At 55.7% G+C, this 27,704-nt stretch overlaps 10 protein-coding genes across 10 annotated transcripts; 6 read left to right on the plus strand and 4 right to left on the minus strand.

Moving 5' to 3' along the window:
• Positions 1–22: 22 nt before the first annotated feature.
• UMAG_06394 (mitochondrial 54S ribosomal protein bL19m) lies at positions 23–894 on the minus strand (the record flags this gene model as incomplete). Its single annotated transcript, XM_011394378.1, has 2 exons — positions 23–609; positions 705–894. The coding sequence occupies 2 exons, from the start codon at positions 892–894 to the stop codon at positions 23–25; spliced, it is 777 nt and encodes a 258-aa protein (XP_011392680.1).
• Positions 895–1,624: 730 nt separating this feature from the next.
• On the plus strand, positions 1,625–3,832 carry UMAG_06395 (uncharacterized protein; the record flags this gene model as incomplete). The annotated part of the gene is made up of 1 exon (XM_011394379.1): positions 1,625–3,832. One exon carries the CDS (start codon positions 1,625–1,627, stop codon positions 3,830–3,832), a length of 2,208 nt encoding a protein of 735 aa, XP_011392681.1.
• A 2,295-nt stretch (positions 3,833–6,127) lies between these two features.
• Positions 6,128–8,683, plus strand: UMAG_06396 (uncharacterized protein; the record flags this gene model as incomplete). The annotated part of the gene is made up of 1 exon (XM_011394380.1): positions 6,128–8,683. One exon carries the CDS (start codon positions 6,128–6,130, stop codon positions 8,681–8,683), a length of 2,556 nt encoding a protein of 851 aa, XP_011392682.1.
• Positions 8,684–9,607: 924 nt separating this feature from the next.
• On the plus strand, positions 9,608–10,654 carry UMAG_06397 (U2-type spliceosomal complex subunit CWC21; the record flags this gene model as incomplete). Its single annotated transcript, XM_011394381.1, has 1 exon — positions 9,608–10,654. One exon carries the CDS (start codon positions 9,608–9,610, stop codon positions 10,652–10,654), a length of 1,047 nt encoding a protein of 348 aa, XP_011392683.1.
• Positions 10,655–10,731: 77 nt separating this feature from the next.
• Positions 10,732–13,158, minus strand: UMAG_06398 (uncharacterized protein; the record flags this gene model as incomplete). The annotated part of the gene is made up of 1 exon (XM_011394382.1): positions 10,732–13,158. The coding sequence occupies one exon, from the start codon at positions 13,156–13,158 to the stop codon at positions 10,732–10,734; it is 2,427 nt and encodes an 808-aa protein (XP_011392684.1).
• An 833-nt stretch (positions 13,159–13,991) lies between these two features.
• Positions 13,992–15,038, minus strand: UMAG_06399 (uncharacterized protein; the record flags this gene model as incomplete). Its single annotated transcript, XM_011394383.1, has 1 exon — positions 13,992–15,038. One exon carries the CDS (start codon positions 15,036–15,038, stop codon positions 13,992–13,994), a length of 1,047 nt encoding a protein of 348 aa, XP_011392685.1.
• A 1,657-nt stretch (positions 15,039–16,695) lies between these two features.
• On the plus strand, positions 16,696–18,084 carry UMAG_06400 (uncharacterized protein; the record flags this gene model as incomplete). The annotated part of the gene is made up of 1 exon (XM_011394384.1): positions 16,696–18,084. The coding sequence occupies one exon, from the start codon at positions 16,696–16,698 to the stop codon at positions 18,082–18,084; it is 1,389 nt and encodes a 462-aa protein (XP_011392686.1).
• A 766-nt stretch (positions 18,085–18,850) lies between these two features.
• Positions 18,851–20,656, plus strand: UMAG_06401 (uncharacterized protein; the record flags this gene model as incomplete). The annotated part of the gene is made up of 1 exon (XM_011394385.1): positions 18,851–20,656. The coding sequence occupies one exon, from the start codon at positions 18,851–18,853 to the stop codon at positions 20,654–20,656; it is 1,806 nt and encodes a 601-aa protein (XP_011392687.1).
• Positions 20,657–21,569: 913 nt separating this feature from the next.
• UMAG_06402 (putative mini-chromosome maintenance complex protein 7) lies at positions 21,570–24,110 on the plus strand (the record flags this gene model as incomplete). Its single annotated transcript, XM_011394386.1, has 1 exon — positions 21,570–24,110. The coding sequence occupies one exon, from the start codon at positions 21,570–21,572 to the stop codon at positions 24,108–24,110; it is 2,541 nt and encodes an 846-aa protein (XP_011392688.1).
• An 826-nt stretch (positions 24,111–24,936) lies between these two features.
• Positions 24,937–27,012, minus strand: UMAG_11007 (uncharacterized protein; the record flags this gene model as incomplete). Its single annotated transcript, XM_011394442.1, has 1 exon — positions 24,937–27,012. The coding sequence occupies one exon, from the start codon at positions 27,010–27,012 to the stop codon at positions 24,937–24,939; it is 2,076 nt and encodes a 691-aa protein (XP_011392744.1).
• Positions 27,013–27,704: the final 692 nt, after the last annotated feature.

The following is a 27,704-nucleotide window of genomic DNA, read 5'->3' on the forward strand; positions in this document are numbered from 1 at the left end:
ACCAGAAGGGTGCTTTCTGAAATCATCTGCGACTACCGCGACGCTTTGCCATCTCGTGTGCCTTCTTTTCCTCGTGCAACCTCTGCTGCTTGATCACATTTCCGATACCGGCTAACCTCCTGTCGTCCTTTCTCAAGTAGTACAGCTTGGCCCTCCTGGTCCTCCTCAGTTTACCCGACTTGTCGTTCTTGCCCGCCTCAGCCTTCTGAATCACGCGTACATCCTTGAGCAGGGGCGAGTAGAGGTTGAAACGCATCTCCACACCCAGCTTTTGCACCAGGTTACGCAGCACAAACGACGTCGATACTCCGCGACGCCGGACGGCAATGAGCACACCGGAGAACGAGGAAAAGTTGGTTTTCAGCGGCGAAGTCCATGACTCGACGATGAGCACCGAACCGGGTGGGATACGATGCGCAGATTTGCGGTCAAAGAGCTTGGTCAGACGGTTGCCTGGATCGTAGCGCGCTCGAAGATCCGAATGCACGCGTGGCATGACGGCATCAAAAATTGTCTTGGGCTCTGGAGGAGGTGTGATACCCTGTTTGGTCGAGACAAATGCTGGAACGTCGGGGATGAGCGCGGCTGATGAGAAGGGATATGTTGCGGCTGTATCGAGCGAAAGCAAGAGGATGAGAAAGAGGCGCGCTCAGCTTCGGACGCCCCAACATGCTCGAAGAGATGATCGATGAATTGCTACTTACATCGCTGTTGTTGAGAGTTCGACGCTGCTTTTGATGAGGACAACGTCGGTGGTTGATGCTGGGCCCGAGACGAAGAAAAGCCTCGTCGAGATGTAGACGACGAAGCGATCGACCAAGCCGAGCTACTCGATCCCACCCGAAGCGAGCGCAACAGCGCCGTCAGCTGTTTGTACGATCCTGATGCTGACATGATGCAATGTACTGATGGTGAACGGCGACGGTGATGGAGACGATGCTGACCAAGACGTTGTGGAGAGTGCAAGCATCAAGGACCAACTTGAGAGAGACTTGAATTGCTGCCCTGTTTGTCCTCTTGTGCCACTTTTCTCGACGTTTTTCTGCATTTCTTCTTGCTTTTGATGTACTCGTGCGATAGCACAACCACACTGGCCAGATGCACAGAAACCAGACAGGACACGAGGAATTTCCGGATCCGTGTTTGATTTTAAACTGACAACCTCACAGGCCTAAATCGGGCGGATTTTGCTAAGCCACCAGCTGAACACCAGCTAAGCACCAGTCAAGTGTTGGCAAATGAGCGCGCTTTCGCCGTTTGCCTGGCTCGTTGTTTCTGCGCCCCTTGCTCACTCGACCCTGACTGCGCGTGGAAAGAGTAGGTTTCGATCTTTGCCATCTCTTTTGTCACCACCATCCATCGGCATTCATTCCTGTCCATCGCTGAGACCTTGACGCAAAAACACAAACACATCCGCATCCGCATCCGCATCATCGGCTTGGAAATACCGTATCCTCTGCTTCTGACGCAGCGAATTGCAGCGTGCATCAAGACGGTGGTCAGACAGTCGTGACTGCAAGTCCTCATCAGCACCTGGGTTTTGCGCAGACCGACGCTTCGCAATCTGTGAATTTCTTGTGCACTTTGGTTTCGCCACGCATAGCGGCGACCTGGACTCATCACCATGGCGGCGAGAAAGTTGCAAACAGAGATCGACAAGACGTTGAAAAAGGTGGCAGAAGGGGTCGAGAGTTTTGAAGACATGTTTGAACTGCTCCAACGAGCGACAAATGCGACGCAAAAGGAAAAGATGGAGTCGGACCTCAAGACACAGATCAAGAAGCTGCAGCGTCTGCGTGATCAGATCAAGACGTGGCTGCAAAGCAACGACATCAAAGACAAGAAGCCGCTGCTCGATAACCGCAAACTCATCGAGACGCAGATGGAGAAGTTCAAGGCGATCGAAAAGGAGATGAAGACCAAGGCTTTCTCCAAAGAAGGACTCATAGCTGCCGCAAAGATGAATCCCAAGGACCGCGAAAAGGCAGAGATCTCGGAATGGCTTTCGACACAAGTGGACGAGCTATCGCGACAGGTCGAGTCGGCAGAAGCAGAGATCGAAACCATCTCGGGCTCTGGCAAGAAGAAAAAGGGCTCCGCCAAGGATGAACGAGCCTCTACGCTGGAAAACGCCAACGACCGCAGAAATTGGCACATCTCGCGGCTCGAGATCCTTTTGCGCATGTTGGAGAACGGCAATCTGGAAACTGAACGCGTCACGGACATCAAGGAGGACATTTCCTACTTTGTCGAATCCAACATGGAGGAAGACTTTGAGGAGGACGAGGGTATCTATGATGATCTGAATCTCGATGATGGCGAGGAGGCGTTCGGTCTCAAGGAGACTGACGACATGCACAGCAATGTCGATTCGAACGCGGGTATGGACGACCTTAGCTTCCGCGATACTAAGGACACGCCCACAAAGCCACGCCGAGACAGCTTGGTTGATATCAACAGCAGTGGCTTCAACAGCAATAGCAACAACAATAGCAACAACAACAACGCCCCCACCACCACCACCACCACCACCAGCAGCAGCAGCAGCAGCAACAACAACAATGTCGCCACTAGCTCCTCCAACAAGAAGGAGGAGTCGGCACCATCTCCAGTGTCGGCGGCACCAGCGCAATCTGCTCCTTCACCGGTCGCAGCCACATCGGCCAACAGAAAGACGACCAGAAAGACATCTCAGGAGCCTGTGGCAGTACCAAAGGAGAAGACGGTTCCTACGGCCAACTTTGCGCAAGCCAAAGCGCCTGCTTCGTCGCAGTCCGCTGTTCTTTCGCCACCCAAGGTACCGAGCGCCGCACCGTTGCCGCCTATTCGGTATGCTGCGGCTGCGGCTGCTGCGGTGGCGGCGAGTGCTACTGCGTCTGCGAACGAGGCTACGGCATCGTCCCCTTCAACAACGACAGGATCGATTGCTACTGATGCGGTATCTGATTCGGTCAACGCTTCATCAACAGCCTCTGCAGCACCGGGCTCGCAAACGCAGCCAAGCTCGGGAGCGACACAGACGGTTGGAGCACCTGTGACGCCTGCCAAGTCAAGCGTAGAGGCGCTCAAGAACGAGGGAGCAGACAAGGCAAGATCGGCATCGCCAGCACCCCCTGGGCACGGCAAGGTGGAGCCGAACAGCAATGCAGGCGCAGCAGCAAGTGCTGGCGGTGGCTCAGCACAGGATGGTGCAAGCACGTTGTCAGGATTCCAGCCGGCGCAACTGGCAGCATCTTCGGCGGCGGCGAGTGTGGTTCAGCCTGCAGGTGGAGGAGCAGGCACAGCAGCACAGCAAGCGGCAGCACAGAAGGAAGCGGGCACGGAAGCGCGATTGCCGACGTCGCTGACGGACCTGGTGTCGTCGTTCGAGTCTGCCAAGCAAAAATCGTTGCGTCGAGATGCGAATTTGGGGCTGGTGTACAAGTCGCTGGAGTCGTCGTTTATGACGGTTCCTGAGGCAGTTGACTCGGACAAGCCAAAGTACTATGTGGCCAAGAACCCATTTCCTACGCCGAGCTACTACCCGCAAACGCCGGCGAGCGTGTTTGACAATCCGGCGCTGTACTCAAAGTTTGACGTGGATACGCTGTTCTACATTTTCTACTACCAGCAGGGCACGTACCACCAGTATTTGGCAGCCAAGGAGTTGAAAAAGCAGAGCTGGCGATTCCACAAGCAATACTTGACCTGGTTCCAGAGGCATTCGGAGCCACAGGCGATTACGGACGAATACGAGCAGGGAGTGTACGTCTACTTTGACTGGGAGGGTAGTTGGTGTCAGCGCAAAAAGTCGGATTTCCGATTCGAGTATCGATGGTTGGAGGACAACTAGGCGGCACACACACGCTCCAAGAGGATTGCTACTCTGATGTTGTCAACAAGATGAAGGAGGAACGAAAGAAAGAAAGAAAATTCCATTGGTTTTCGTACTGCCCGCTAATCCGTTGACGGTTGAGTTGAGCGTTTGGCCTGTTGACACGAATGATAGGCGATGTGAGGCCGAGGTTGTCGCCGAGCACGGGCAGGGATCGACGTGCTGCAACCTCCGAACAGGAGATAACTCGCCCGCCGGAGATCGGAGGAACGGAGCACAACTATCTTTGTTCGGTGTGTTGGGCGTAAGCGAAGGCGTAAAAGGATGCGGAAGCGAGGAAGTGAGGAAGCGAGGAAGCGTGGAAGCATTGAGCATGGATTCGTGAGTTGCGTGGACGCGTTTTGTGGTTTGTTCCGATGCGCGCGCGCGCTACGTATCCACGATTTGGCTTGAATCAGGCTTGAATCAGTAGTGGATTGTTTTGGTGCTAGCCTCACACGAATGCGGCCGTGTCTCACACAGGCTGTGCAGGGTGTCGATTGAGAATCGAGCATAGAGAAACGACACACGACTGGACTCGCAAGGTGGCTGACCAAGCTGAAAGCGTAAAGCGGGAGCCAACGTTGGAGGCGAGGGCTCTTTACCAAGCCGCGCTGGCCAAAAGAGAAGAGAAAATCAGAGGATGGCATTCAACATTGATGAGATGATTTTCAAGATGAACCTCATAACAGCGAGGGGAACCGTATGCGTGATGGCTGAATGTGCATGCTGTCGCCAAGTGGATCGTGGATGCTCAAGGAAAATGGGAAGGACGAATCGAGGACAGCGTGCAAGCGGCGATGCGAATCAAGAACTCACGATTGTGAATTGGGAATTGCGAATGGATCGCGATGCGTGATGGTGCACGCGTTGGCTGGGTCGCGACTAGTCTACGTATCAGCGCGCAACGGTGGTGCAGATAGAGAACATAGAGAACATAGAGAACCGGTGGTGAGACTAGAATGACTCTGGTGCAGATCGGCTAGCAGTTTGCACCCTTTCGCGTTGGTTGCACCACTTGCGCTCGCTTGGGTTTCAACAAGGCCATTACAAGACAACGTGCAAGACGCAAGAGCGAATCGCTGAGCCAGAGGGGGGGGAAACGTGTTTTTACCGCATACGTAGTAGCAGCGCCGTTGCGAGTCGCGAGTAGCGAGTAGCGAGTCGCTTGAGCTGGCTCGTGGTTGGTCAAGTGATAGCTCAGTGTGAGTGCGCGGTAGCACGTAGCCATCTGAATCTCTTACTAACAATCGTGAACGTAATCACGAATCGAAAGGCGAAAGACGAAAGCGAAAGGGGCATGGTGTTTTCTAACTTTACTGACTTGGGCGACTCACGACTAACGACTCGTGACTCACGAATCGGGGAAATATGTTAGTATATGGAAGCGGACTGCGAAACCAATCGTGAATATTAATTAATGCAGGGTGCAGCCAGATTCAAGATTCCGTGTGGATCTTTCCAACCCTGACAATCACGAATTTCAATCGTGGATGGATTCAAAGATTCAGAATCAGAATCAGAGTGGGAATCGCGAGAGAGAGAGAGAGAGAGAGAGAGACCAAAAGCGAAAAGCGAAAGCGAGCGCAGTTGTGAGTCGTCAGTCAGCGAGACCAGTCACGGCTCAAACCAACCGACACACGAGTCAGCCACTCGACTGGCATACGCATTCGTGATTTTGCTACTCGCGACTGTGACTTGGGTTGGCTCACAATCACGAATCCCACTCGTGACTGCGCTGGTTTGGTTTGGTTTGGTTTGGTTTGGTTTGGTTTCGTGATTCACGATTCTGATTGCGGGTTCAACATCAACTTTGGGCACTTTTGACCAAACTCCGCTTGTCAAGTCACGGAGTCCTGGATTCACGATTATCTCTGCTCCCTGTCCATACTGTTTCCGTTGCCTATTTCACCTTTGACAAGCTAACCACACTCACGACTGGCTCCTCATTGCGAGTCGTTGCGATCTCTGGCATCGCCACCTTCTCCCCCATCCACGCCATCTCCCCTCCGCTCGTCCTCGCCCTCCTATCTGGATATCCCCTGGTCTCGGTCGTCTTGGTCTCGGTCTTGTCTAATCGCCTTGGTCTTGTTTCTCATCGTGTTTCCTTGTCAGCTCGCCGAGCCATGTATTAGCGCAATCGTCCGCCGATCCAATCGCATTCTCCCATCCTGTCTTGTTTCCGTCGACTCCATCCTCGACAGCGACCACGCTCGCATCCTGCCTCGCCCCTCTAATGCCGTCAACATTACTACTTCGACTACCAAACCTACCATGTCGCTCCGATTCCTCACAAAGAGGCGCGATCGACTTCGCTCCGATTCCGACTCCAAACAAGCCACTCTCGACAAGAGCCCTGTACATGCACCACACTGTATACCGCTACCATCATCAGACTTGCACTTTATCAAGGGCAAGATGGCCCCAGTGCCTTCCGAAGTTCAAGTCATCAGCTGGCATCCAGACCACCTCCGTGCCTCGGGTCGTCAGGTGCATATTCAATCGCGACGACAAGAGACGTGCACCTCCGTCCTCCAAACGTCCACTATTGGCTCACATTCAGCTTCCGCCTCTGCATCCATGCCTATCCAACCTCGCACAACCAACTCCGCTCAACATGACACACGCAGCAGCACCGCCAGCGCCACTGATTCCGCCCACACCCTAGTCCACCTATATGATCCGCCAACTCACCTCTGCCACACCTGCCACCATCCAAATCGCTCGGGCTCGGGCTCGGGCTCGCCGTCTAGAGCAGCACTCCTCCACAAACATTCGGCTTCCGTACCCCTAGCCACGCACCCAGCGTCCGACACTTCCAAAAGCCAACATGTCCAGCTTCCCGATCCATTGTCTTGTGCCCCGCCCCACATGCATCAACAAGACCTTCCTTTGGCGCCCACCAAAAGGCATTCCAAGTCGCGATCCTATACCCCAACTGTCGCCGCCAACGATACGCAGGTTTTGCACCACATATCGCCACCTCCCTTTGCTCTACTTTACCGCAATGCGTCAACACAGTGCATTACCAGCCTCTCGTCATACCGTACAGATGGAGCGCCTAAAGACCCCCGTCCCAGTCCACCACCTCCACCGCGGTCCTCATCCGTCAGCAGCTCGTCCAGCTTGCTCTCTCGCTTGTACACCCTGCGAAAAACAAAGAGCAAGAACGCCCTGCTTGCTGACGTTGATCGCAGCACACCTGTCGTCAATCCGACGCAAGCCAAGAGCACCTCTGCCTTTCGCTCTCGAAGCGATTCTTTCAGCTCTCTCTCCACCAAACCGGCGCGTTCATCCAAGGACAGTCTTCCCCCCACGCCAAGTCCGAGCAGGCCCAACAGAGCTGCCAGAGCCACCAACGTACCACCCTCAGCCTGGCGAACCGACTCTGCCTCCACTCCAGCAGCATCCAACCCGGACAAGCATGCCGCAGCTAAATCAAAAGTCGCCGCCACACCCTCGCTCGCTTACAGTTCCGACAACGAACCGAGCCTTGAATCCGCCTCCTCCTCCTCCGGTCATAGGCCAGATTCGGGCGGTGCTGCATCGGCATCGTTCTCAAGGCATTCCAGGACTGCGAGCAGCGGCGATGCTTCCACCACAGCTACTTCCTTGCTCTTTGCTTCACTGAAACCTCTTGGCGGCGGCGTTGCAGGCGCCGATCCAATTTCCAACCGCATCTCAACTCACTCTGCCAGATCAGCCGCCTCACCGGCACATGCCAACTTGCCGCTTTTGCATCTTGATCAGCCCAGCCCCGTTCTCGATTCACCTCAAGTAGCAGGACTGCTTCTACCTCTGCCCACATCCAGCTCGACCTCCTCCTTCGGCGGAACCATGTTGACTGCACATCTCTTGAAACGTATCGGGCCACCGCCGGTCGGCTTGCCACCCGATTGCTTTCAGAAACGCGTAAGCCTCATCCACAACTACATTCTGAGCCAAGTGCCCTCCTTGCAAGCAGTGCTTCCTCCATCACCCTTCTCCCAGCCATCCGATGAGGATCTGTCCGGCGTCTACGCAAGTGCCAACCACCCATCGCATCGATCCAGCCTCACGCTTTCACCTCGATACGCTAACACAACGCTTCCCAATGCTCGCTTGTCCACCGCACCCGCTTTGACGCCACTCGGCAGCACGCCACTCGATCCAATAACCTCGCTGCAGGATGAATTCGACAAGCTCGAGTGTCTGGCCGAAGCAGAGCTGCGCGATCTTGCCAGCTCGAATGCTGCGCAACACAGACACGTCGAAACCATCGCCATCTTGCAAGAGCTTCGACTGGAAGAGGCCTTTCGCGAAGCCAGGCGGCGATGCGGAGTCAATTGCGTTCGCTCCCATTTCGATCTCACCAACCTCACCCCGAGCGATGCCAATCGCCACGACGCTTGTCGCGGTCGAGTATCAGTAGCAAAGGATGGAGCTTCTAGTCTTGGTCTCGCAGGCAGTACGCCACGTTCTGCCCAAGGTGCGAGCCTCGAAATGAGCCTCAAACCAGCACCACGCAAGCGCAGAGGAATCGCCACAGTGAGAAGACCTTTCACCGCTCCTGGTCGCTCGTCGAGTGCAACTACAACATCTTTCAGATACGCCGGTCTTGACCTTCCGGCCACAATTCAGGATGAATTCAAGGGCGAACTTTTCACTCCGCAATCGTTTGCCAAGCCCTTGGCCATCGCGCCGTTGCAATCGGCGCAGCCAAGCAACGGCGGCATCGATGACAATGCTTCACGCAGCACCACCGGTAGCGATGACAGTAGAAAACATGGCAGTGTTGGATCTGCATCGATTAGCATACCCGTATGGAGGCGGTCTCCGGTGCTTTATTAGCACGAGTCTGTTCGTGAGGACGGGGGAAAATCATCTTGTCAGTTGTGGCTTGAAGAGTTGGGGTTCATATCTCGTATACCCATCATCCCTCACAAACCGAGACAGAAACAGGTAGATAGTCTAACCACCACCACAGACGCTATACCCGCTCCGGATGTCACGCTCGGCGCCTCACGCGTCCTGCGTGTATCCCCACCGCCATGCTTTTCCACCAGCTTCGATCACGGTGATGGCTGATGCGATGCTGACGCTGAACGCGGGCGAGAGCATGGTCGCGTGATCGCGCCGAGTTGCGCAATCAAGCGATCACCTGGCCGCGCATACACACACACAGTCGGCACCACTTGATGGCGGATGCTTTGCGTTTTGATCGCATTCACACAATGATCCGTTTTTGCGGTCGCTGAGCCACAAGCTGCCATAGCTTAGCCAACACGGTTCAGTTGACAAGCAAACTCCAACCACGATACTTTGCGATTGTGCGCAAGATGCACAACGAGCAGCACTGGCTCCTTGTTCTTGTCGAATTCAGCTTTCATCATGATGCTCAACCTGCGCAGAGACAGTCACGAGTGTGTTGGCTGGCGGCTAGGATACAAGTCGTGAGTGTATGCCAAGTGCGGCTGTGCGGTATGTTATCGAGTTCGGGGTGGATTTGTCACACGTCAGAGCAGAAACGGCACAGGTTGAGAGAGTCACGAGTGGTGAGTGTCACGTGAGGTGAAAATTCGTGATTGACGATTGTGAAGATGCGAAATAACTTAAGACGTAAAGCAAAAGCCGAAACGCGAGCAAGTGCAAGTGGAAAGCAGAAATGAGGAGTTGAATCCGATCCGACCAAGGATTCAACCGATCTGCATTACGACGAGCACTCACGACTAGCGAATCATACGCATTGAAGCAACACTGGACAGACGCTCGAGCATGTACAACGGTATTGGACTCAAGACGGCACGTGGAACGGGCACGAATGGGTACGTGCAACGCAACCTCTCCAACTTCGAGGCTGGAAAGAAGCGGTGGAACAAGCGTGATGCGACCGATGAGGTCGGGTCGGATACACGTCTTGGTCCCGACGCAGCGATTTTGGAGCACGAGCGAAAGCGAGCGGTGGAAGTGAAGTGCATGGAGCTGCGCGTCGAGCTCGAGGACGACGATGTGGCCGATGACGAGATCGAGGAGCGCGTAGCCCAACTTCGCGAGACGCTGAATGCACAGCTGGCGGAGCAGACGAACGAGTCAGCAGCATCGTCTTACGAAAGCGGTAGAGCAAAAGAGACTCGACTGCGTCATATGGGCACGCATCAGCAAATCCAGACTAAGCAGCACTTGGATCGACGCTTCGCAATCGCGGTTGGTGTCGAGAGCGGATATCGACAAGCCGACGCATTCAACCGCGACCTGCAGGAGCTCAAGAAATCCGAGCGCATCCACCAACAACGTCAGGCGTACCAACAGAGACAGCTCGCGCGAGCAAGCCACGCTTCCACCCAGCCTCCACCCCATCCTCCCGCACGTTGCTCTTCCACACACTCCCAATCCACCTCGTCCAGCTCGCCATCTTCACCGCCACGCAAGAGAGCCAGATCGCGCTCCGCATCACAAGACTCGTCCGCTCGCTCCAGCTCGAGCCACGCAAGCCCCCGTAGCCCCACCCCCCGCACCACATCACACGTCGCATCCTACTCTTCCTACTCGTCTCGTTCTCGTTCTCGCTCTCGCTCTCGCTCTCCGCTATCCCATTCGCGCTCTTCGCGCTCGCGCTCCCGTTCTCGTTCTCGTTCTCGCTCTCGCTCTCGTTCTCCGCTATCCCATTCGCGCTCTTCGCGCTCCCGTTCACCTTCACGCTCGCGCTCACCTTCTCGTTGCGCCTCGTCGCGCTCTCGCAGTCCGGCGCACAGACCGCGCAGACACTCGTCGTCTCGCGTGAACCCGCCCGGCCCCCCACCGCGCCGACCTGCCGGCCTCTAAGCTTGCAGCGCGCGCTCTCACAGACTCGCCAATTCACTGAATCCAAGCATGTGCTAATTGAACTGGGATGTGCGAATCTACTGGTACTGCTGGCTGGCATACTGGAGCTGGTGCGACTGGTACAGGGCTGATGAGGACAAGGCGGGGTGTGCAGGGTGGCTCGCTGGTCCGGACGCGCCGTGTGGGGGTGCAGCGTAGTGCGGGTAGCCACCTGCAGGCTGTGCGGGCTGCGCATAGGCGTGCTGTGGTGGCGTGTACGGAGGATAAGCGTGCTGAGCATATGCGAGAGGTGCGGGACTATGCGCATAGAACGATGTCGCCGCGCCCAAGTGGAGGCTCGGCTGCGACTGTGGCAGCGACTGCTGAGACCCCGGGATCGGCGGCAAAGGAGACGCCGACCTGCCGGGCGCCCAGCCGTTGACCTCTGCGGGTGCCGTCGGAGCATGCGCAGCCGCAGACGAATACACGTATCCGCTCGGCATGCTTGCCATCGCATTCGTATGAGTGGCAGGTGCAGGTGCATATGACGGCTGAGCAGCCTGCGACCCGGACGCCAGTCCACCATGCCAGCCACTGTGCGACTGCGAGTGCGAAAGCTGATGAGGCTGGTGTGGCGCCGTCGCCGATGGTTGCGCAACCTGCTGGTACAGGTGAGACGCATAAGGCTGCGGCGGCGGCTGTGGCTGTGGCTGTGGCTGCGACGGCTGTGGTGCTGGAGCCGCCGACGCAAGCGAGGTAGAGCTTTGCGTCGATGGCAACGGACGCGGCACATGCGCCTGCTGTGGTGGCTGACTGTACGGCGACACGATCGGCGTATACGTCGGTGCCGCAGGCGACGAAGAGCGAGCCGGAATCGACGGCGGTTGCGCCAAATGTGCACTGGCTTGTGGTGCGGGCGGCGGCGGCTGCGGCTGCGGCTGCGGCTGCTGCTGCTGCTGCTGCTGTTGCTGATAGTATGTCTGTGCATTGACGACCGACGGCGTCGACGCATTCACATGCGCCGGTAAACTGGTGCTGTACTGCGATAGAGCTGAAGCGGGTCGCGCTGCGGGCGATACAGGTCTCTGCACATCTGCTTCAAATCCCGCATTGGGGGGAGGTGTGTACAGTGAAGCAAGATGAGCGGGCGCTTGGTAGATGTGCGACTGCGGTGGACGCTCTTCCGCAGCCACGGGTGTCGGAGGCGGCAAAGGTTTGTCCAGCGTAGCTGTCGAGTGTCCAAAGCCCATCTTTGACAATGACTGCGTCAGCTGGTCTGCACCAAAGTCAGGCTGCTGCGTGTGCTTGTAGGCGATGGGGATCTGAGAGACCGACTGCGGACGAGGCAGACTGTACTGCTGCTGTTGCTGCTGTTGCTGCTGTTGATGATGATGATGATGATGCTGGGAGATCGTCGCTGGGCGAACAGTGGCATACCGATCGTCACTTGGCTCGACTGCGTTGCCGTGAGCAATGTACTGGCTGCTCTGAGATGGCGCCATGGAGTGCTGCGAATAATAAGAGGCAGAAGGCGTAATCGAGTGGCCGAATTCGGAGGGCATCGGTGTGGCGAAGCTGTTGCGTCTCGATCCACCAGCAGCAGCGGTAACGCTGTGGTAAGAAGACGAGGGAGGTACGGGACTCGTGGAGCGCGAAATGCTGGCAGGTGCGTAGGCGGGTGTATAGGCGTCCAGATTGGCGAGCGAGGAGCTGGGACGAAGCGTAGTGCTGCCGAGATCGTGCATGGTCTGCGAATGGGACATGGCGGAAGGCGCTCGGTGAAGCGTGGCTGCGAGACTCGAGCTGGAGATGCTGCTCGACATGCGGTTGTGTGTAGTGGTCACAGCCGAAGTGCCACCAGGTCGCATCGAGGCGGGAATGGGAGGATGGTCTCCTTTGGGTTTGTTGGGTTTGGGAGGGGAAGCGGAGCCATCTTCGAGGCGCGAGAAGGAGCCTGCACCTCCGTACGTGTCTGATCCGGAAAGCATAGGCTGCGAAGATGGCCTTGACTGCTGCTTCTTGGGAGGCGCAGCGGACGAATAAAAGGTGAGCTCGAGATAGACTTCACCGGCATAGCGATCTTTGGCTTTGATAGTGACCCACTCGTCGAATTCGCCTGTTTGGAGCGTTTCGGTGAGGTCGACGAGACCTTCGCCGATGAACTCGGGCTCTTTGCTGTCATCGGCGTAACAGGCTACCTTGAGCACCTTTTTGCCTCCCTTGGCTTTGGTGGCAGAGGTAGCTTTGGATCCGGAGCTGGAGCCGGAGCCGGAGCCAGTTCCATTGGTCGAGGTTGCTGTGAGCGCATCTTCCATATCTTCGTAGACCTCGAAATGAAGCTGTTCATCCCATGTCGGATGCTGACCACCTCGCTTGTCTGGCCTTGTCTTTTGCTGTTCCTGGCCCATGCTGAGGACTGTGTACGGATCTTGCTTTCCAATCGACTTTTTGTTCGGCAGGTTGCGCGCCTTGAGGACGACGCACACGAGTGTGCCCTTGTGGACAGGCTCAGTAGATGGCGGCATGGTGGGCGAAAAAAGGAGCAAAAGGAGCTCAGGCACCAATAGGACAGTCGATCGGGAGATACCTGCGAGCTGAAACGAAGGAAAGCGTCGAGATGAGCGGTTCACTGGTTCACTGCAGCATGCGTACAAGAGACACGGATGTAGGCGGTCAGAGAGGTATACTGCTCGTTGTGCAAGCAGACGCGATAGCAGATGACAGGGGGAAGGGAGCGACGACGCCAAAGCAAGCTCTAAATCTGTTCAGGACAGAAGAGGTAAAGGTGTGCAAAGGATGTGTCAAGGGGTGTGGTGATGGAGAGATCTCAACGCTCGACACTCACTGACTGTGGGTGAATGTGTGCACAGCCTGCCAGCCTGCCTGCCTGCCTGCCGCTTGGACTTTTTGGTGTTGATTGAGACATACACACAAACACACTCACACTCGTGACTCGTGACTGTGAATCACGAATCGTGAATCGTGAATCATGAATGTTGATGCCATACGCGCGGGTTCTGTTCACGGTTCATGATTTTTAGTTACCTGTGTTAGACTTTATCTCTAGCCATTATAGGATAAACATACGACCGCCAATCATGAATCACGAATCGTGAATGAGACCGTGGTTCGTGTTGTGCAGCATCTAGCGCAAGGCCACTCACCACTTGTACGCCTCAGCATTCACGATTAGGTGCAAGTCAGAGGAAAGGAGAGGCTCTGTTCAGTATGCCCTAGTAGGGGGAACGACCAACAAGACAAAGGTGACTTGCAAAAGGAAAATACAGGATAGAAATACAGAATGATGCAAGCCGAAGCGCAAACTGAATCAACTTTACCGAGAGGCTGAGCACGCTGATCAGGGTGCTCTAGGTGTCCTGCGCCCATTCTGAGATGCAGCTTTGGCAGCACTGCCGCAACTTTGTTCGATTTCTTGCTCTTCGCGCTCCAGTCGACGCATGGTAGCTTCTAGTATACGCTGTCGACGCTCTGTTGCGCTGGCTGAATCCTCTGGATTGCTTGTGCCGCCTCCTAGTCGGTGACCGTTGCTGATACCGTGGGCAAGCGCCGGGGCCAAGGGCTCATACACATGGCCCTCGACGAGCGAATGTGTACTGTCCTGCTTTGCACGCTCAAATGCTTCTATCTGCGCATTCAGCTTGCTGTTGAGAATCTTGAACTCGGGCGGATGGTCCGAGATCCGGTTGTGCGCCAGTTCGTGCACGAGCACCCGACGAGTCGTCTTGTAGTCTCGGAATCCTTGAGCATCGTCGGTACGGATTCGCAGCAAGATGCGCTGACCAGCATTTTCATTCAAACCTAAAAGGCCTGGATGCTCCCATGGCAACAGCTCAGTGAGCGAGCCAATGCGAAATCGATGTAGCTCGCAAATGTGCAGGATGCCTGGGTCTCGACTCAGCCTAGTCAGGTAGTCGATCACCTTACCATGAAGTGGCGACGAGACTGGTGTGGACGGATGCGCATAGACCGATCCGAACGGAGAGACGGTGGCTTCTGCCCGTGAAGTATTGCGAGCCTTTGTGCCATGAAGCAGGCTTGGATGGTATTGACGTGGAGCATTGCGTTTCTGCAGCTCGATCTCGTCTTGGTACAGTCTCTCGAGCTCCTGCGATGAGGGTCCCAGCACCGTCAGCTTGGTGCTGGGGCTGCTAGAGAGTCCCACCTCTGCAAGCGTTCGCTGATCCGTGTTGGCATCTCCGTCGCAGTGGCTGTTCAGATCAGCGATAGCTGCACTTCGTGGTACCAGCAGCTTTTGCTTATCTCGAGGAACGAATACGAGCTCTTGAATTGCCTGACGCAGTTCCGATACGGTGGTGGTGGGTAAAAGCGCTTGGATCGTGTGCTCTTGCTTGCGATGCACAAAGGTGAGATCAAACGAGGCCATGGCGAAAAACTCTCCAAACTTGACGGATGGGTGTATCGAGCTAGGCAGAAAAAGGGAGCCGTGACGTTGACGGCGTCATCTGAGCTGGTAGGAAATGATGTTGACAGGCGTAAGAGAGATCCTTGACCAGCCAAGACAAGAAGAAGAAGGAGAACATTAACAACAACTTCTTGCTCAGCTCAAAAAAAAGTCGTGAGTCTCACAACAGTCTGTGAGTGTGGCGCGGCCTCCGCGGCAATTCACACTTGGGGGTGGAGGTTGCCTGTCGACCCGCGTGGCCCGTGGCGTACAGCCTCGACTGATAAATGTTAAGTTCCTACTTGTCGGCATCGTGAATGACTCGGCCGAAAGAACGTTACTTTGCTACCGTAACGCTTTTATCGGACTCAAAGAACCGACTGAAGATAGGGCAGCGGCTTCGCTTTGGTGACCGCTCCAGTGGCAAGGCGTGTAGCGGGCTGCGACTTGGGACATGCTTCTCGTATTGCAGAGGTGGCACAAGTGGCAGAGGTCGGCAGCCCCTGAGACCTGATTGGCGCGCGTCGTGGGGAATTCGTGATTTTTCCGGCGAGTGCAGCTGCTTCGGTTTAGCGAGTCTCGCTGAGTGTCGCTGGAAACGTGCACATCCTTCCGCGTTGGCTGTAGACTTTGCTAGCTCCTCCCGCCTTTGGTTGCCTGTCCTTTTGTTCGGAAAGCAAATTTGAGAAGACCAATCACGAATCGTGGCATCCAAAGTCGCATCGACGCAGCCAAACAGCTGGAAAAAAAGGTCCATAGCAACGTTTCAGTAACTTAGACGCAGATGCACACCGCATGCTCAAGCCAACGCTTACGCTTCGCCGCACTGACAATCCAAAGAGACTTATGCTGTAAGGACAGATGCTGCGGGGAAAGGTACCAAGACGGACGCGCGCACCGACAGAGACAGCCTCGCATAGACATCAGCAAAATAGCAAGCTAATCCGGCCTCAGCGTTAACAGTGGTGTACCTGTCCCTGTTCCTGTACGGTGTCGACGTTTTTGTTTAACCGGAGCGTAGAGTTGCGAGGCGCTTGGTGCTCGAGTAACTCACAACTCCGGTCACTCGGCTTCTCTTTTTCGGTCTTGCTTTGCCGCTTGTGTGCCCGCTCTCTTCTGTACCGCCATGGCGCTACAGCTTGGTCTCGGTCTTCTCAGACAGAAAGCTGACTGCACTTCAACCCCGCACATCTGGCCAACAGCACAGTCACGAACGTGTGTTTCCTTTGTTGCCAAGTTGCTTCTCGCGCTGTGCAGTCTCAAGCCCCGGTTGGTTTCTAGAGTCTGAGCGTCTGTGCGTAAATTCAGCCTGCCTTGGCCTAGCGTCGTGTGTCATCGCCAAAGAGCATGATTTTCTTCTCATCTGTGTCCCCACGCGGGCAGTGAGCGTTTTTGCTTCCGGTACAGCTTCTGACTGTTTCTAGCCGGTCCATATCCGGAGCCATCCACTCCCCGTCCATCGTTGCCCATTTTTGTCACCCTACAAAACCAACGATTTGCTCACTTCAACCTTCTAGCTTTCGCTTGGTATCCCACCTTCTTGTGCTCATCATCCACTTTTTCCCTTGATTCTACATCTATCGTCATCTCCTTTCGGCGATATCTGCCTCGCTTGCTCCTGACTTACCACAACATCGAAATGTCGACTGTCCTTCCTGCTAGCCTCGATGGCGATGAGCTTATCAAGACCTACATCGGCGCCGCAACATGGTCGTTTATCCAGGACAAGTTCACTGCGTATGGAAAGGAGACGCTCATCAAAGTGATTCGATTTGTCGTCGACGAGTGTATTCCCGCCGAGAAGCTCTACCACGCCCAAGTCTCGACCGACCCGGAGAAGCGATGGAAGATTGTTCCCGAGATTGTCGAGCAGCTCAAGAAGAAGGCCAAGTCGCAGGGTCTGTGGAACCTGTTCCTGTCCGGCAAGCACTATCCCGACGTTGGTTCGCCACTTAGCAACCTCGAATACGCTGTGATCGCCGAGATGACGGGCCGCTGCTCTCATTTCGCTTCCGAGTCTCTCAACTGTGCTGCGCCCGATACCGGAAACATGGAGGTGTTTGCCAAGTACGGCAATCAGCAGCAGAAGCAGACCTGGCTTAAACCTTTGCTCAACGGCGAGATCCGTTCGGCGTTTGCCATGACCGAGCGCTTTATCGCCTCGTCGGACGCCACCAACATCCGCACCTCGATCCGCCAGGAGGGTAACGAGATCGTCATCAATGGTCACAAGTGGTGGATTTCGGGTGCAGGTGACCCGCGGTGTGCTGTTCATCTGGTGATGGGCAAGTCGGATCCAGAGAACAGCAACAGTCACCAGCAGCAGAGTCTCGTCATCGTGCCCGCCAACGCACCGGGCGTCAAGGTGGTGCGACCGATGCACGTGTTTGGTTACGACGATGCACCCGAGGGTCACTGTGAGGTTATCTACGACAATGTGCGCGTACCGCTCGCTAACCTGGTCCTAGGTTGGGGCAAAGGTTTCGAAATCATCCAGGGTCGTCTGGGACCTGGACGTATCCACCACTGCATGCGCACCATCGGTACTGCCGAGCGCGCTCTTGACCTTATGCTCGCTCGCTGCACCGATCAGCGCAAAAGGGCGTTTGGCAAGACGCTCTCGGAACACGGCACCATTGTGCAGAACATCGCGTGGGCACGCATCAAGATCGAGCAAGCGCGTCTGCTCGTGCTTTCGGCGGCCAACATGATCGACAAGACCAACGCCAAAGGTGCCATGCGCGAGATTGCTATGAGCAAGGTCGCCGTAGTCAACGACGCACTCAGCGTGCTCGACATGTCAATGCAGGCGCACGGCGCTGAGGGTGTTTCGCAGGATACCATTTTGGCATACGCCTACGCGCAACTGCGGACGCTGCGCTACGCTGATGGTCCCGACGAGGTTCATCTGCAGCAGCTCGGCAAGCTCGAATTGCGAAGAGCACCCCAAGTGTGGGAGAGGCTCAACAAGACCAATGCAATCTCGGACGCCTTGCTTGCCAAGGCTGGTATCAAGTCTCACCTGTGAGCTGTGTCGCTAGCAGCGTCACTGTGTTTCTAGAACCGTCTCTGCTCACGGAATCAAGTCAAAACATCTGCAACTGCTGCCGTGTCGTGTGGTGAATTGATATGTGGCGTTTTCTTCATCCTGAGAAGCAGCGCATTTAGTCTATCTGAAACAAAGCATCTGATGTAGCAAGAGTGCATGCGAGTAGTATCCTATGAGGATATTGTACAAGGAGCGCACAGAGGGCGGTGAGGCGTACGTGATTCATTTTATACATCTGTCAATTTGTGGTTCGTGATTGTGACTTATCTGGCACGGCTTTTGGCTCAGCGCGAACAAAGCGGCAAGGTAAAGGTGGAGGAAGCGCAACTAAGAGGCGCGCTCGTGCACGTTGTGCCGCTTGGCCTCGTGCCTGTTGCATGCTGATCAAGCACAAAGTTTCGATTAAGTTGTTATTAATATTTTGAACCGGCCATGCAGCCACTCGCTTAGCTGTAGTCACAAGTAAAAAACGTAGCTGACAAGATCAACACCACGAATCGCTTCGAGTCATTCGTGATTGCCGCCAATCATCGTTGCCGTCAGTTGCTCAAGATAACATAGCTGTGCAGTGTCATCAGTTCCTCAAGATAAAATAGCTGTGCAGTGTCAATATGACCTTCTTCTCATGACCAGAACTTGCGGCTATAAATAAACCACAGACGAGCACACATGTGTTCCAGTCGATTTCCTCCTGTCAAGATTAGACATTCAACTACGAACACCTTCCCGCCCTCAGCCCTGAGAGATGGCACTGAGCTCGCCCAGTCTCTATCAAGACGCTCCCGGTCTGGAGCTACAAAGTGACGTTCTGGCTTCCGTTGAGCATGCCCATCCTCAAGCAGCATCTCAGCCACATGACACACAAGCGCACGCCTGGACCAGCACATCTGGCGCTCGCCAGCTCCACGGCTCTCAACATACCAGTTCCAGACCCAGAGGAGTACAAGCAGATATCGAAGCTCCGACAGGCATCCTAGATAGTGGGGGAGGGACGAGTGAATCCATCTCATCTAGCGCCGACCAACCTGTCCTCCAACCAACCGAGTCGTACGGAGAGCGCTTGACACGAGTCTTGACAGGCGATGCTGACAATGCCAGTGACGCATACTTCGATGACGAGCATGGCAAAGGCGGCGAAAGCAGTGGGCCGTCGCGAACAAGAAAGTTGCTACCATCGATCGTTTGCCGAAGACGACGAATTAGCGTCAGAACCCGACAAAGCAACACACCAAAGCGGACCAGCATCCGACAGAGAGCAGAAGAGCTAGCGACCATGGCAGATTCCGAAAAGGAGGCAAGAGTCAATCCGGCAAACAGCAGCACTGCGAAGCATGTGAGCAGCGAGCCGCAACGCATCCAGATGGTGGGAGAAGACGGCAAGCCCATGCGACGGCATGGCATCAGAGAGCGTGTGCTGCATTTCACGCCGTCGTGGTTTTCGGTGACAATGGGAACGGGTGTCATCGCCACATTGCTCAATTTGCTTCCTTGGCCATCCATCCATTCCGGCCTACGATATCCTGCACTCTGCTTCTTGCTCGCCGACATTGTCATCTTTGTGCTGTTCGTGTGCGCGTTTTTCGCCCGGTACCTCATGTACCCAGAAGTGGTGCCACTGACCATCAAGCATCCTCAAAAGTCAATGTTTCTAGGCACGCTACCCATGGGTCTGATTACCATCATCAGCGGTATCGCACAGCTGGGGACGACCGAGTTCAAGCTGGGGATCGGCTTTGCCCTTGCAGCCAGTGGACTGTGGTGGGCCGCTACAGCGATCAGTCTAGCGACGGCGATCGGTGTACCGTTCAGTATGATGACGTATCAGAAGCACTATTTCGAAGGCATCACTGCAGCGCTTCTGCTTCCGATTGTACCGCCCATCACGGCGGCAGCGACAGGCAGCGTGTTGGCGGAAATTCTGATGCACAGATATCCAACGTACGCGTTTACCATCATGGTGGTGAGCTACCTCGTGCTTGGCATCGGTCTACCACTGGCTCTGCTCATCCTCGTGCTCTACTTCCAACGACTGCTGCTGTTCAAGAGCCCGCCGCGCGATGTCATCATCTCGGTCTTTCTTCCCCTCGGTCCGTGTGGTCAAGGCGGCGAAGCATGCCTTCACCTCGGACGAGTTGCGCTCCACCTCTTGCCCACCATCTCGACCCCGGCATCTTCCTCTGGAGTGCCTCAGCTCTTCTCTGTAGGACAAGCGCTGTACGGTGCAGGGCTTATCTCAGCCATGTTGCTCTTCGGACTCGGCATATGGTGGCTCTGCATCGGAGTTTTCACCATCATCCGCGAACTGAAGCGAGGCAAGCTAGGGTTCAACATGGGCTGGTGGGGTTTGACTTTTCCTTTTGCCAGTTTGGCAATTTGCACAGCCAGACTGGCGATCGAACTGAACAGCCTCACGCTCAAGATTGTCTATACGGGCTTTGTGATTGCCAACATTTCATTATGGCTGTATGTCGCCATTCCGACAGCCAAGGGTGCTTGGACGGGAAGGCTGTTCAATGCGCCTTGTCTAGCTGATCTTCCGCTCAAGCCATGATGATGCGCGTAGCGTGACGGTCGGCACTCTATTGTAATTCTAGCTTGCTGCATCCTAGCACCTTGTATGAATGAACCGCTCGTGAATGTGCAGGTCCAGATCTGAAAGCCCAACAGCATCCTTCAGAGACACGTGAGGAACTCGAACACGGAAGCAGAAGCGGAACCGTAAGCGGAAGCTGGTTGGGATCCCCATTGAAATCTAACAATCATGCCCCGTTTCTCACGTAACACGTTTTCCTACTCACGACTCAAGACTCACGACTGATAGGGTAAAACATTCACGATTTCGCGTTGCCCATTTACGAGTCGTGAGTCGGCTTGCGAACCTGAACTCACGACTCACGACTTGAACTTGACTAAATCACGAATCACGAATCACGAATCACGAATCGTGCCGCGCTTACGAGCAACACGCAACGCGCGCGTCGTGTAAATTGCGTCGCGTGTTTTTCGCGCTTTGGTGTGTTTCAGCTTGCACAGGCAGAACGAGAGAGGCGCGCAAAACGAGGCAAAAGGGACTTTCGAGGGAGATTCTCTGTGATTGTTCAAGATTTCGTAACTTTGCTCGCTGGCCTGAGATGTCGTGTCTGCCTTGAACGATCGCAGGTGAGCTTCTCAGCCTGTCGGTCGTTGTCTTCGCTCTCCATCACCACCAATTCAACGGCCTGCAACCGCACTCGCACTCGTCCCTCCCTCTCTGTCAACTACGCATTTGTCCGCTGCAGTGTCAGTGTTTCGTAGTACTACTACGTATACCTCGCTACCATCTTGGATCTTCTTCAGAGCATCGTCGCTTCGTTTCGCTTTGCTGGCTTGCATCCAACACCAATCGCTTGGAAGCCAGGCTAGGTCATTGATCTTCACCACCGTATACCGCTTCGACCACGTAGTAGAAGAGCTGTGCCTTGATCATGTCGGCAAGTGCACCCATCCTACCCACCATCTCGCTAGGCATCAACTACGACGATGAGCGAGCCAAGATCACCGACTTCCTTCTCTTCTTCAAGGCTCCCGCTTCTCGGCTTGCGTCGCTCTCGTCAACACAAGCTGGTGGTGCGCCTGTCAGCCTCGTAGACGCCGATCAAGACCAAGACGATCTTAACATTGATCACGATCTCAGCGGCGCGCTCGACCGTATGGATGTCGATCGACCCGCATCGCAACGACGCAGCCGTGCTACTGCGGAAGCATCAGGCTCTGGCTCTCATCAAGTACCGTTCTACATGCACCAGCTTCAGAACATCGCGAATCGCGAGCAGGACTCGCTCGTGATCGATCTCAACGACCTCGCTTCGCATTCCAACACTACCACTGGCGAATCGGGTAAATCGCTGGTAGGCGCGATTCGCAACAACGCCAAACGGTATCTAGATCTATTCTGCGAGTGCGTCGATGCGCTCGTACCGGAGCCGTCGAAGGACATTTCTCACAAGGACGACGTGCTTGATGTGATTCGCCACCAACGTATGGAGCGCAATGCGCGCACCGTGGAGAGCGCCGAAGATGCCGATGATGGCGGTGTGGAACGCCAAGACGCGAGTGAAAGCATGTTTCCTCCTGTGCTGCTGCGTCGATACACGCTCTACTTTAAGCCGTACACGGGGCGGCTGAATGCGGGCGAGCAAGCCGAGCAGCCGCTAGCGGTTCGAAACGTGCGCGGCTCGCATATGGGCAAACTCATCACGGTGCGAGGCATTGTAACGCGCGTGTCCGAGGTAAAGCCTTTCCTGCTCGTCGATGCGTACGCGTGCGACGTGTGTGGTGCCGAAGTGTTTCAGGAAGTCACGTCGCGCCAATACATGCCGTTGAGCCAGTGCAACTCGCGACGGTGCTTGACCAACAACACGCGCAGTCCGCTGTACCCGCAAGTGCGCGCGTCCAAATTCGTGCGCTTCCAGGAAGTCAAGATTCAGGAAATGGCGGACCAGGTTCCTGTAGGACACATTCCGCGCACCATGACGATTCACGTGTATGGACCATTAACGCGAGCGATGAACCCAGGAGACGTTGTAGACGTGGGCGGCATTTTCCTGCCGATGCCCTATTCGGGGTTCAAGGCGATCCGCGCGGGATTGCTGACCGACACGTATCTGGATGCGCAGAACATTCATCAGTTGAAAAAGCAGTATACGGCGATGCAGCGAACGCGCGAGATCGCGGCACAGATCGCTGAGCTCAAAGACGATCCGGCTCTGTACCAGAAACTGGCGTCGTCGATCGCACCAGAGATCTACGGTCACGAGGATGTCAAGAAATGCCTGCTGCTGCTACTCGTCGGTGGTGTAAGCAAGAGCGTAGGTGACGGCATGAAGATCCGCGGCGACATCAACGTGTGCCTGATGGGCGATCCCGGTGTGGCGAAATCGCAGCTGCTCAAGTATATTTCCAAAGTTGCGCCGCGCGGCGTATACACCACAGGTCGCGGTTCGTCCGGGGTGGGCTTGACGGCAGCAGTGATGCGCGATCCGGTGACAGACGAGATGGTGCTCGAAGGTGGCGCGTTGGTATTGGCGGACAATGGAATTGCGTGCATCGATGAGTTTGACAAGATGGAAGAGTCAGACCGAACCGCGATTCACGAAGTGATGGAGCAGCAGACCATCTCCATCTCCAAGGCTGGCATTACAACGACGTTGAATGCGCGCACCTCGATTTTGGCTGCGGCGAATCCGCTGTATGGACGATACAACCCACGCGTAAGTCCGGTGGACAATATCAACCTCCCTGCGGCATTGCTGTCTCGATTCGACATTCTGTACCTCATTCTAGACACGCCTAGTCGCGATGACGACGAGAGGCTCGCACACCATGTCACGTATGTGCATATGCACAATTCGGCTCCTGAACTCGAGTTCGACGTCATCTCTCCGACGTTGATGCGCCACTATATTGCGCTCGCGCGTCAGAAACGTCCGGTTCTCTCGGCGCTCGTCTCGGATTATGTGGTCGGCGCGTATGTGCACTTGCGTTCACAGTACAAGGAGGACCACAGCTCGTCCAGCAATCCTACTTCGTCCGCTACAGGCTATGTCTCGGCACGCACGCTGTTGGGCATCATTCGGCTCTCGCAGGCGCTCGCTCGCTTGCGTTTCGACGATCACGTCTCGATCGCTGACGTAGACGAGGCGTTGCGCCTCTTGCAAGTCTCGAAATCTTCCATCCTCGATCACCAGTCGCTTGCATCCACTCATACTCACGACTCGTCCTATATCTCGAAAATTTACCGCATCATTCGCGAATTCTACCACACTCATCGCCACTCTCTCCACTCTCAAGATGAAGACCAGCCGGATTCTCCGCCTACTTCCGCACTCGACGGCGTAAACCTCTCGGACGTGCGCGCGCGCATCATCGCTGCCGGCTTCGTCGAGGACCAGTTCCAGGAATGCCTCAACGAGTACCAGGATCTCGGCGTACTCCACGTAACCGCCAACCGTCTGCTGTTCCTCTAGCCCCTAAGCCGCTTTGCATGTCCATCTGTCCATCGGTTCGCCTACTTCTCCACACACTGTACCGCTACCATGATGCTCGATCCGCGAGATCGCACACCGTTGACTTAGGCACGCAATCAAGACGATACCAAGTTGCTCCAACATGTAGATCAGACGCGCGTCGTGAGTGAACAGTTGATGGAATTCGGGCCGCGCTCAAGCACAGCAAGACGAGCTGCTTGTGGCAATGATCGGCTGCGTATTGCAAGCCGACGAATCCGTGTGGACGATAGCAAGTTGCTCCAACATGTAGATCAGACCCGAGTGGTGAGTGAATACTTGATGCAATTCGAGCCGCCAACAGGCTCGCGCCAACAAAGCTAGAGCTCAAGCATCGACGAGCGCGCACATGTACACCAGCAGCAAGATCAACATGGACAATGCGCCGGAGCGCCGCCGGTGCGACGAGGTAGTGGCGACTACTACACCTGGCGGAGCCAACTGCAAATCTCGTTGGACGGCGTGAACCCAACCATGTGCGACGCCCCCGCTGGTGTGGCGAGAGCGTCTTGGCGCGCTAGCGCGACCGTCTCGATCGCCTCATTATGGGTGTTGACGTCGGACTGCATTTGCAAGCACAGCAAGACGAGCTACTTGTGACGATGATCGGCTGCGCATTGCAAGCCGACGGATCGGCGTCAACGATACCAAGTTGCTCGATCCGCGAGATTGCACCCCGTTAACTTGGGCAGACACTCACCACGTTATCACTCTCAAACACGTAGATCCGACCCGCGTGGTGAGTCAACATTTCAGTGAGTCAACATTTCATATATTCGGGCCGCGCTCAAGCACAGCAAGACCAGCTATTTGTGACGATGATCGGCTGCGTACTGCAAGCCGACGGATCGGCGTCGGTGGACGATAGGAAGATGCTGTTCCGTTCACGATGCGCGCGTTCGGATTCGATTTGCGATCGACGTTGGACGAGTTTTTTGGTGACGGCCAAAAACACTTCTTCGATACCGCGGTCGTCCTTGGCCGATACTTCCGAGACCTCGACCGTGTCCCAAGAGAGCGTCGAGTCGGGATCCAGCGTGGTGTCGGCACGACCTGCGTCGCTGCCTGCTGATCCGCTCGACGCGTTACTGCTGCCAAAGCTGCTCGGTTTCAGTGCGCAAGCTGCTGCTGGCGGTGCTGCAGGCACGATGCCGGTGGTGTTGAAAGCATGCGTACCGCTACCGCGTTGAAAAGCATTTAGTCGCGAAGCCGAGCCGATCGCCAAAGAACCCAGTCCGCTCAATCGCGACGAAGCGCGAGTGGGCGAGCCAGGACTGCCATCTGAATCGTTTGAGCCACTCGTCGAAAAACCTAGTGGTGCTTGCATCTGATACAGCTCAAGCCAGCTTCGAACGGTATCGCGTGCAAATTCGAGCTCAACCTGCCTCTGCGACCGCGCCAGATCGAGCTTGGCGCCAACAATATGAATCACCAGATCCGTCGTCATGTTCTTCTTGAGCTCTTCGATCCAGGTCCGGATGTCCATGAAGCTCGACATGGACGTGATATCGTAGACAATCACCGCGGCGTGGCTGCCACGATAGTACATGGGCGCCATGCTTCGGAAGCGTTCCTGACCTGCAGTATCCCAGAGCTGCAAGCGCACTTTGACGCCATCAACAATGAGCTTTTTGGTCAAAAAGCTAGCGCCAATGGTCGAAGGCGTCGATGCAATCGAGAACTGGCCCGAGGTATAACGGTGCACGAGCGAGGTCTTGCCCACACCCTGAGAGCCGAGGATGACCACCTTGGCCTCGAGCTGATTGTTTGGCAGCGTGCCACGTTCACGCAGGCGTGACGGCGGCGATGAAACCGAGAGCGAGCTGCCTGACGCGGCTGCGTTGGGAGACGGTTGCGTGTACGACAAGGTGCAGCTCGGCGCAGGCGAAACAGCGCCAGCGGCCCTATGAAGCTGACCGGCTGCGAGCCGGCTGGCGGTATCAGGCGACACGTTCGACACATTCGACACGCTTGACACCGTCTGTCGGCGCTGCGTGGGCCGGGGAGCGTTCCTGCCGCTGCTTGGGCCGTAGGTCATGACCACGCAGGACGACGACGACGACGGCGGCGGCTGCGGCTGCGGCTGCGGCTCCGCCAGAGTGCCGACTCCATGCGTGATGGTATGGCTGCGCCGAAGAAAAGCGCCTGTGTTGGACTGCAAGTTAAACAGCCTTGCTGAAACGTCGGTTCGTTCGCTGTGGCGGCTGTTCTCGGTGAAGGGTGCGCCCATCTGACCAAACTCGCTCAGAGCCGAATCGAGCGTTGGGCTGGTGGAGCTGCGCCTTGCTCTTGGTGGCAAGCCAGCGGTCGTAGGTTGAGCAGAGGGCCATTGGCGAGGAGCACCGTACGGCGATCTGGGCGGTGCATCCGGATCGTACTGGTGGAGAGTCGCAGCTTTGAGTTTGCCCATGCTGGAGCTCGACTCTGCCAGCGGCTGCAGGGTCTCAACGGCGTTGCGCGAAGAGGCTCTACTCAGGCTCAAGCTGGGATGCGACGTGTGAAAGCGGGTCGACGAGATGAAAGCACGGCCGCTGTCTTGCTCTGTTAGCGAAGGAGATGCAGGAACCGAGTTAAGGCTCTGAAGACTGCTAAGCCTTGGACGGGACAGCCGCTTCGATGCGGAAGCCTTATAGGAGCGTGTTGTGCAAGGGTCGTTTGCTTGTGACGGTTTGACGCTGGCTGCATCGTCGCGTGTGTCGCCAGGCTGCGAGCGGCTTGGACCGGCGTTGTTGGACGATGACGAGGCGTCTTGCGGAGCCTGGAGATGCAGGGAAGGAAACGCGTTGAACTGCTTTTCCTTTGTTGGAGAAGGGGTAACCGCCGGCGATGAGAAGGCAGAGGGGAAAGGATGCTGGGGCATCATGGTGCTGTATACAACTTGTGCCGTCATGTTCTGTATGCTGCTGAAGATGGAAGAGATGGGGCGATAGTGATGCGCACGAGCTTGATGGTTCGAGAGGGAATGTATATGCTACGCTGGAAATACAGTATACTCGACCAAAGATGATGAAGGCAAGGCGGTGGCAAAGATTGGAAGATAAAGAAGACAAGGTCGAGATAAAGGACAGCAGGAACGACAACAAGATAGTCGCAATTGACCAGGTGGAGAAAGGAACCAGGATGAAAGCGTGGTGTCGGAGGAAGCAGCGACGTCTGAGACAGGGTCTAGTGTAGGTGCATGCCGCACAGACAAGCAGCTGTCTCAAAACTGCAAAGAGCGGAGCGGACCCTGCGTATCCAAAGATGATCTACTTGTGAGAGCTGATCAAGGAGATGGCGAAGAGGAGCGTAGAAGCTGTTGAACAGTGTCGAGAAGGCCGAGAGGGGATCGACAATGGGCGCGCAGAAGCGAGATGTGGGGGTTGGTGAGCGTGAGGACGCGATTGAGCGAGGGAAGAAGGGCAAAAGACGAGCCAGAGCCAGAGCCAGCGCCAGCGCCAGATGCGGATGAGGATGCGGATGCTTCAGCGATAGTTGCGAGAGGTGCACTGCATGCATAAAGGGATCGGACGAGACGAGGAGGCTGAAGCGCTTCGTGAAGGCTGAGGACGAATC

This window comes from Mycosarcoma maydis, chromosome 23, assembly GCF_000328475.2.
Source record: "Mycosarcoma maydis chromosome 23, whole genome shotgun sequence".
Taxonomy (NCBI): domain Eukaryota; kingdom Fungi; phylum Basidiomycota; class Ustilaginomycetes; order Ustilaginales; genus Mycosarcoma; species Mycosarcoma maydis.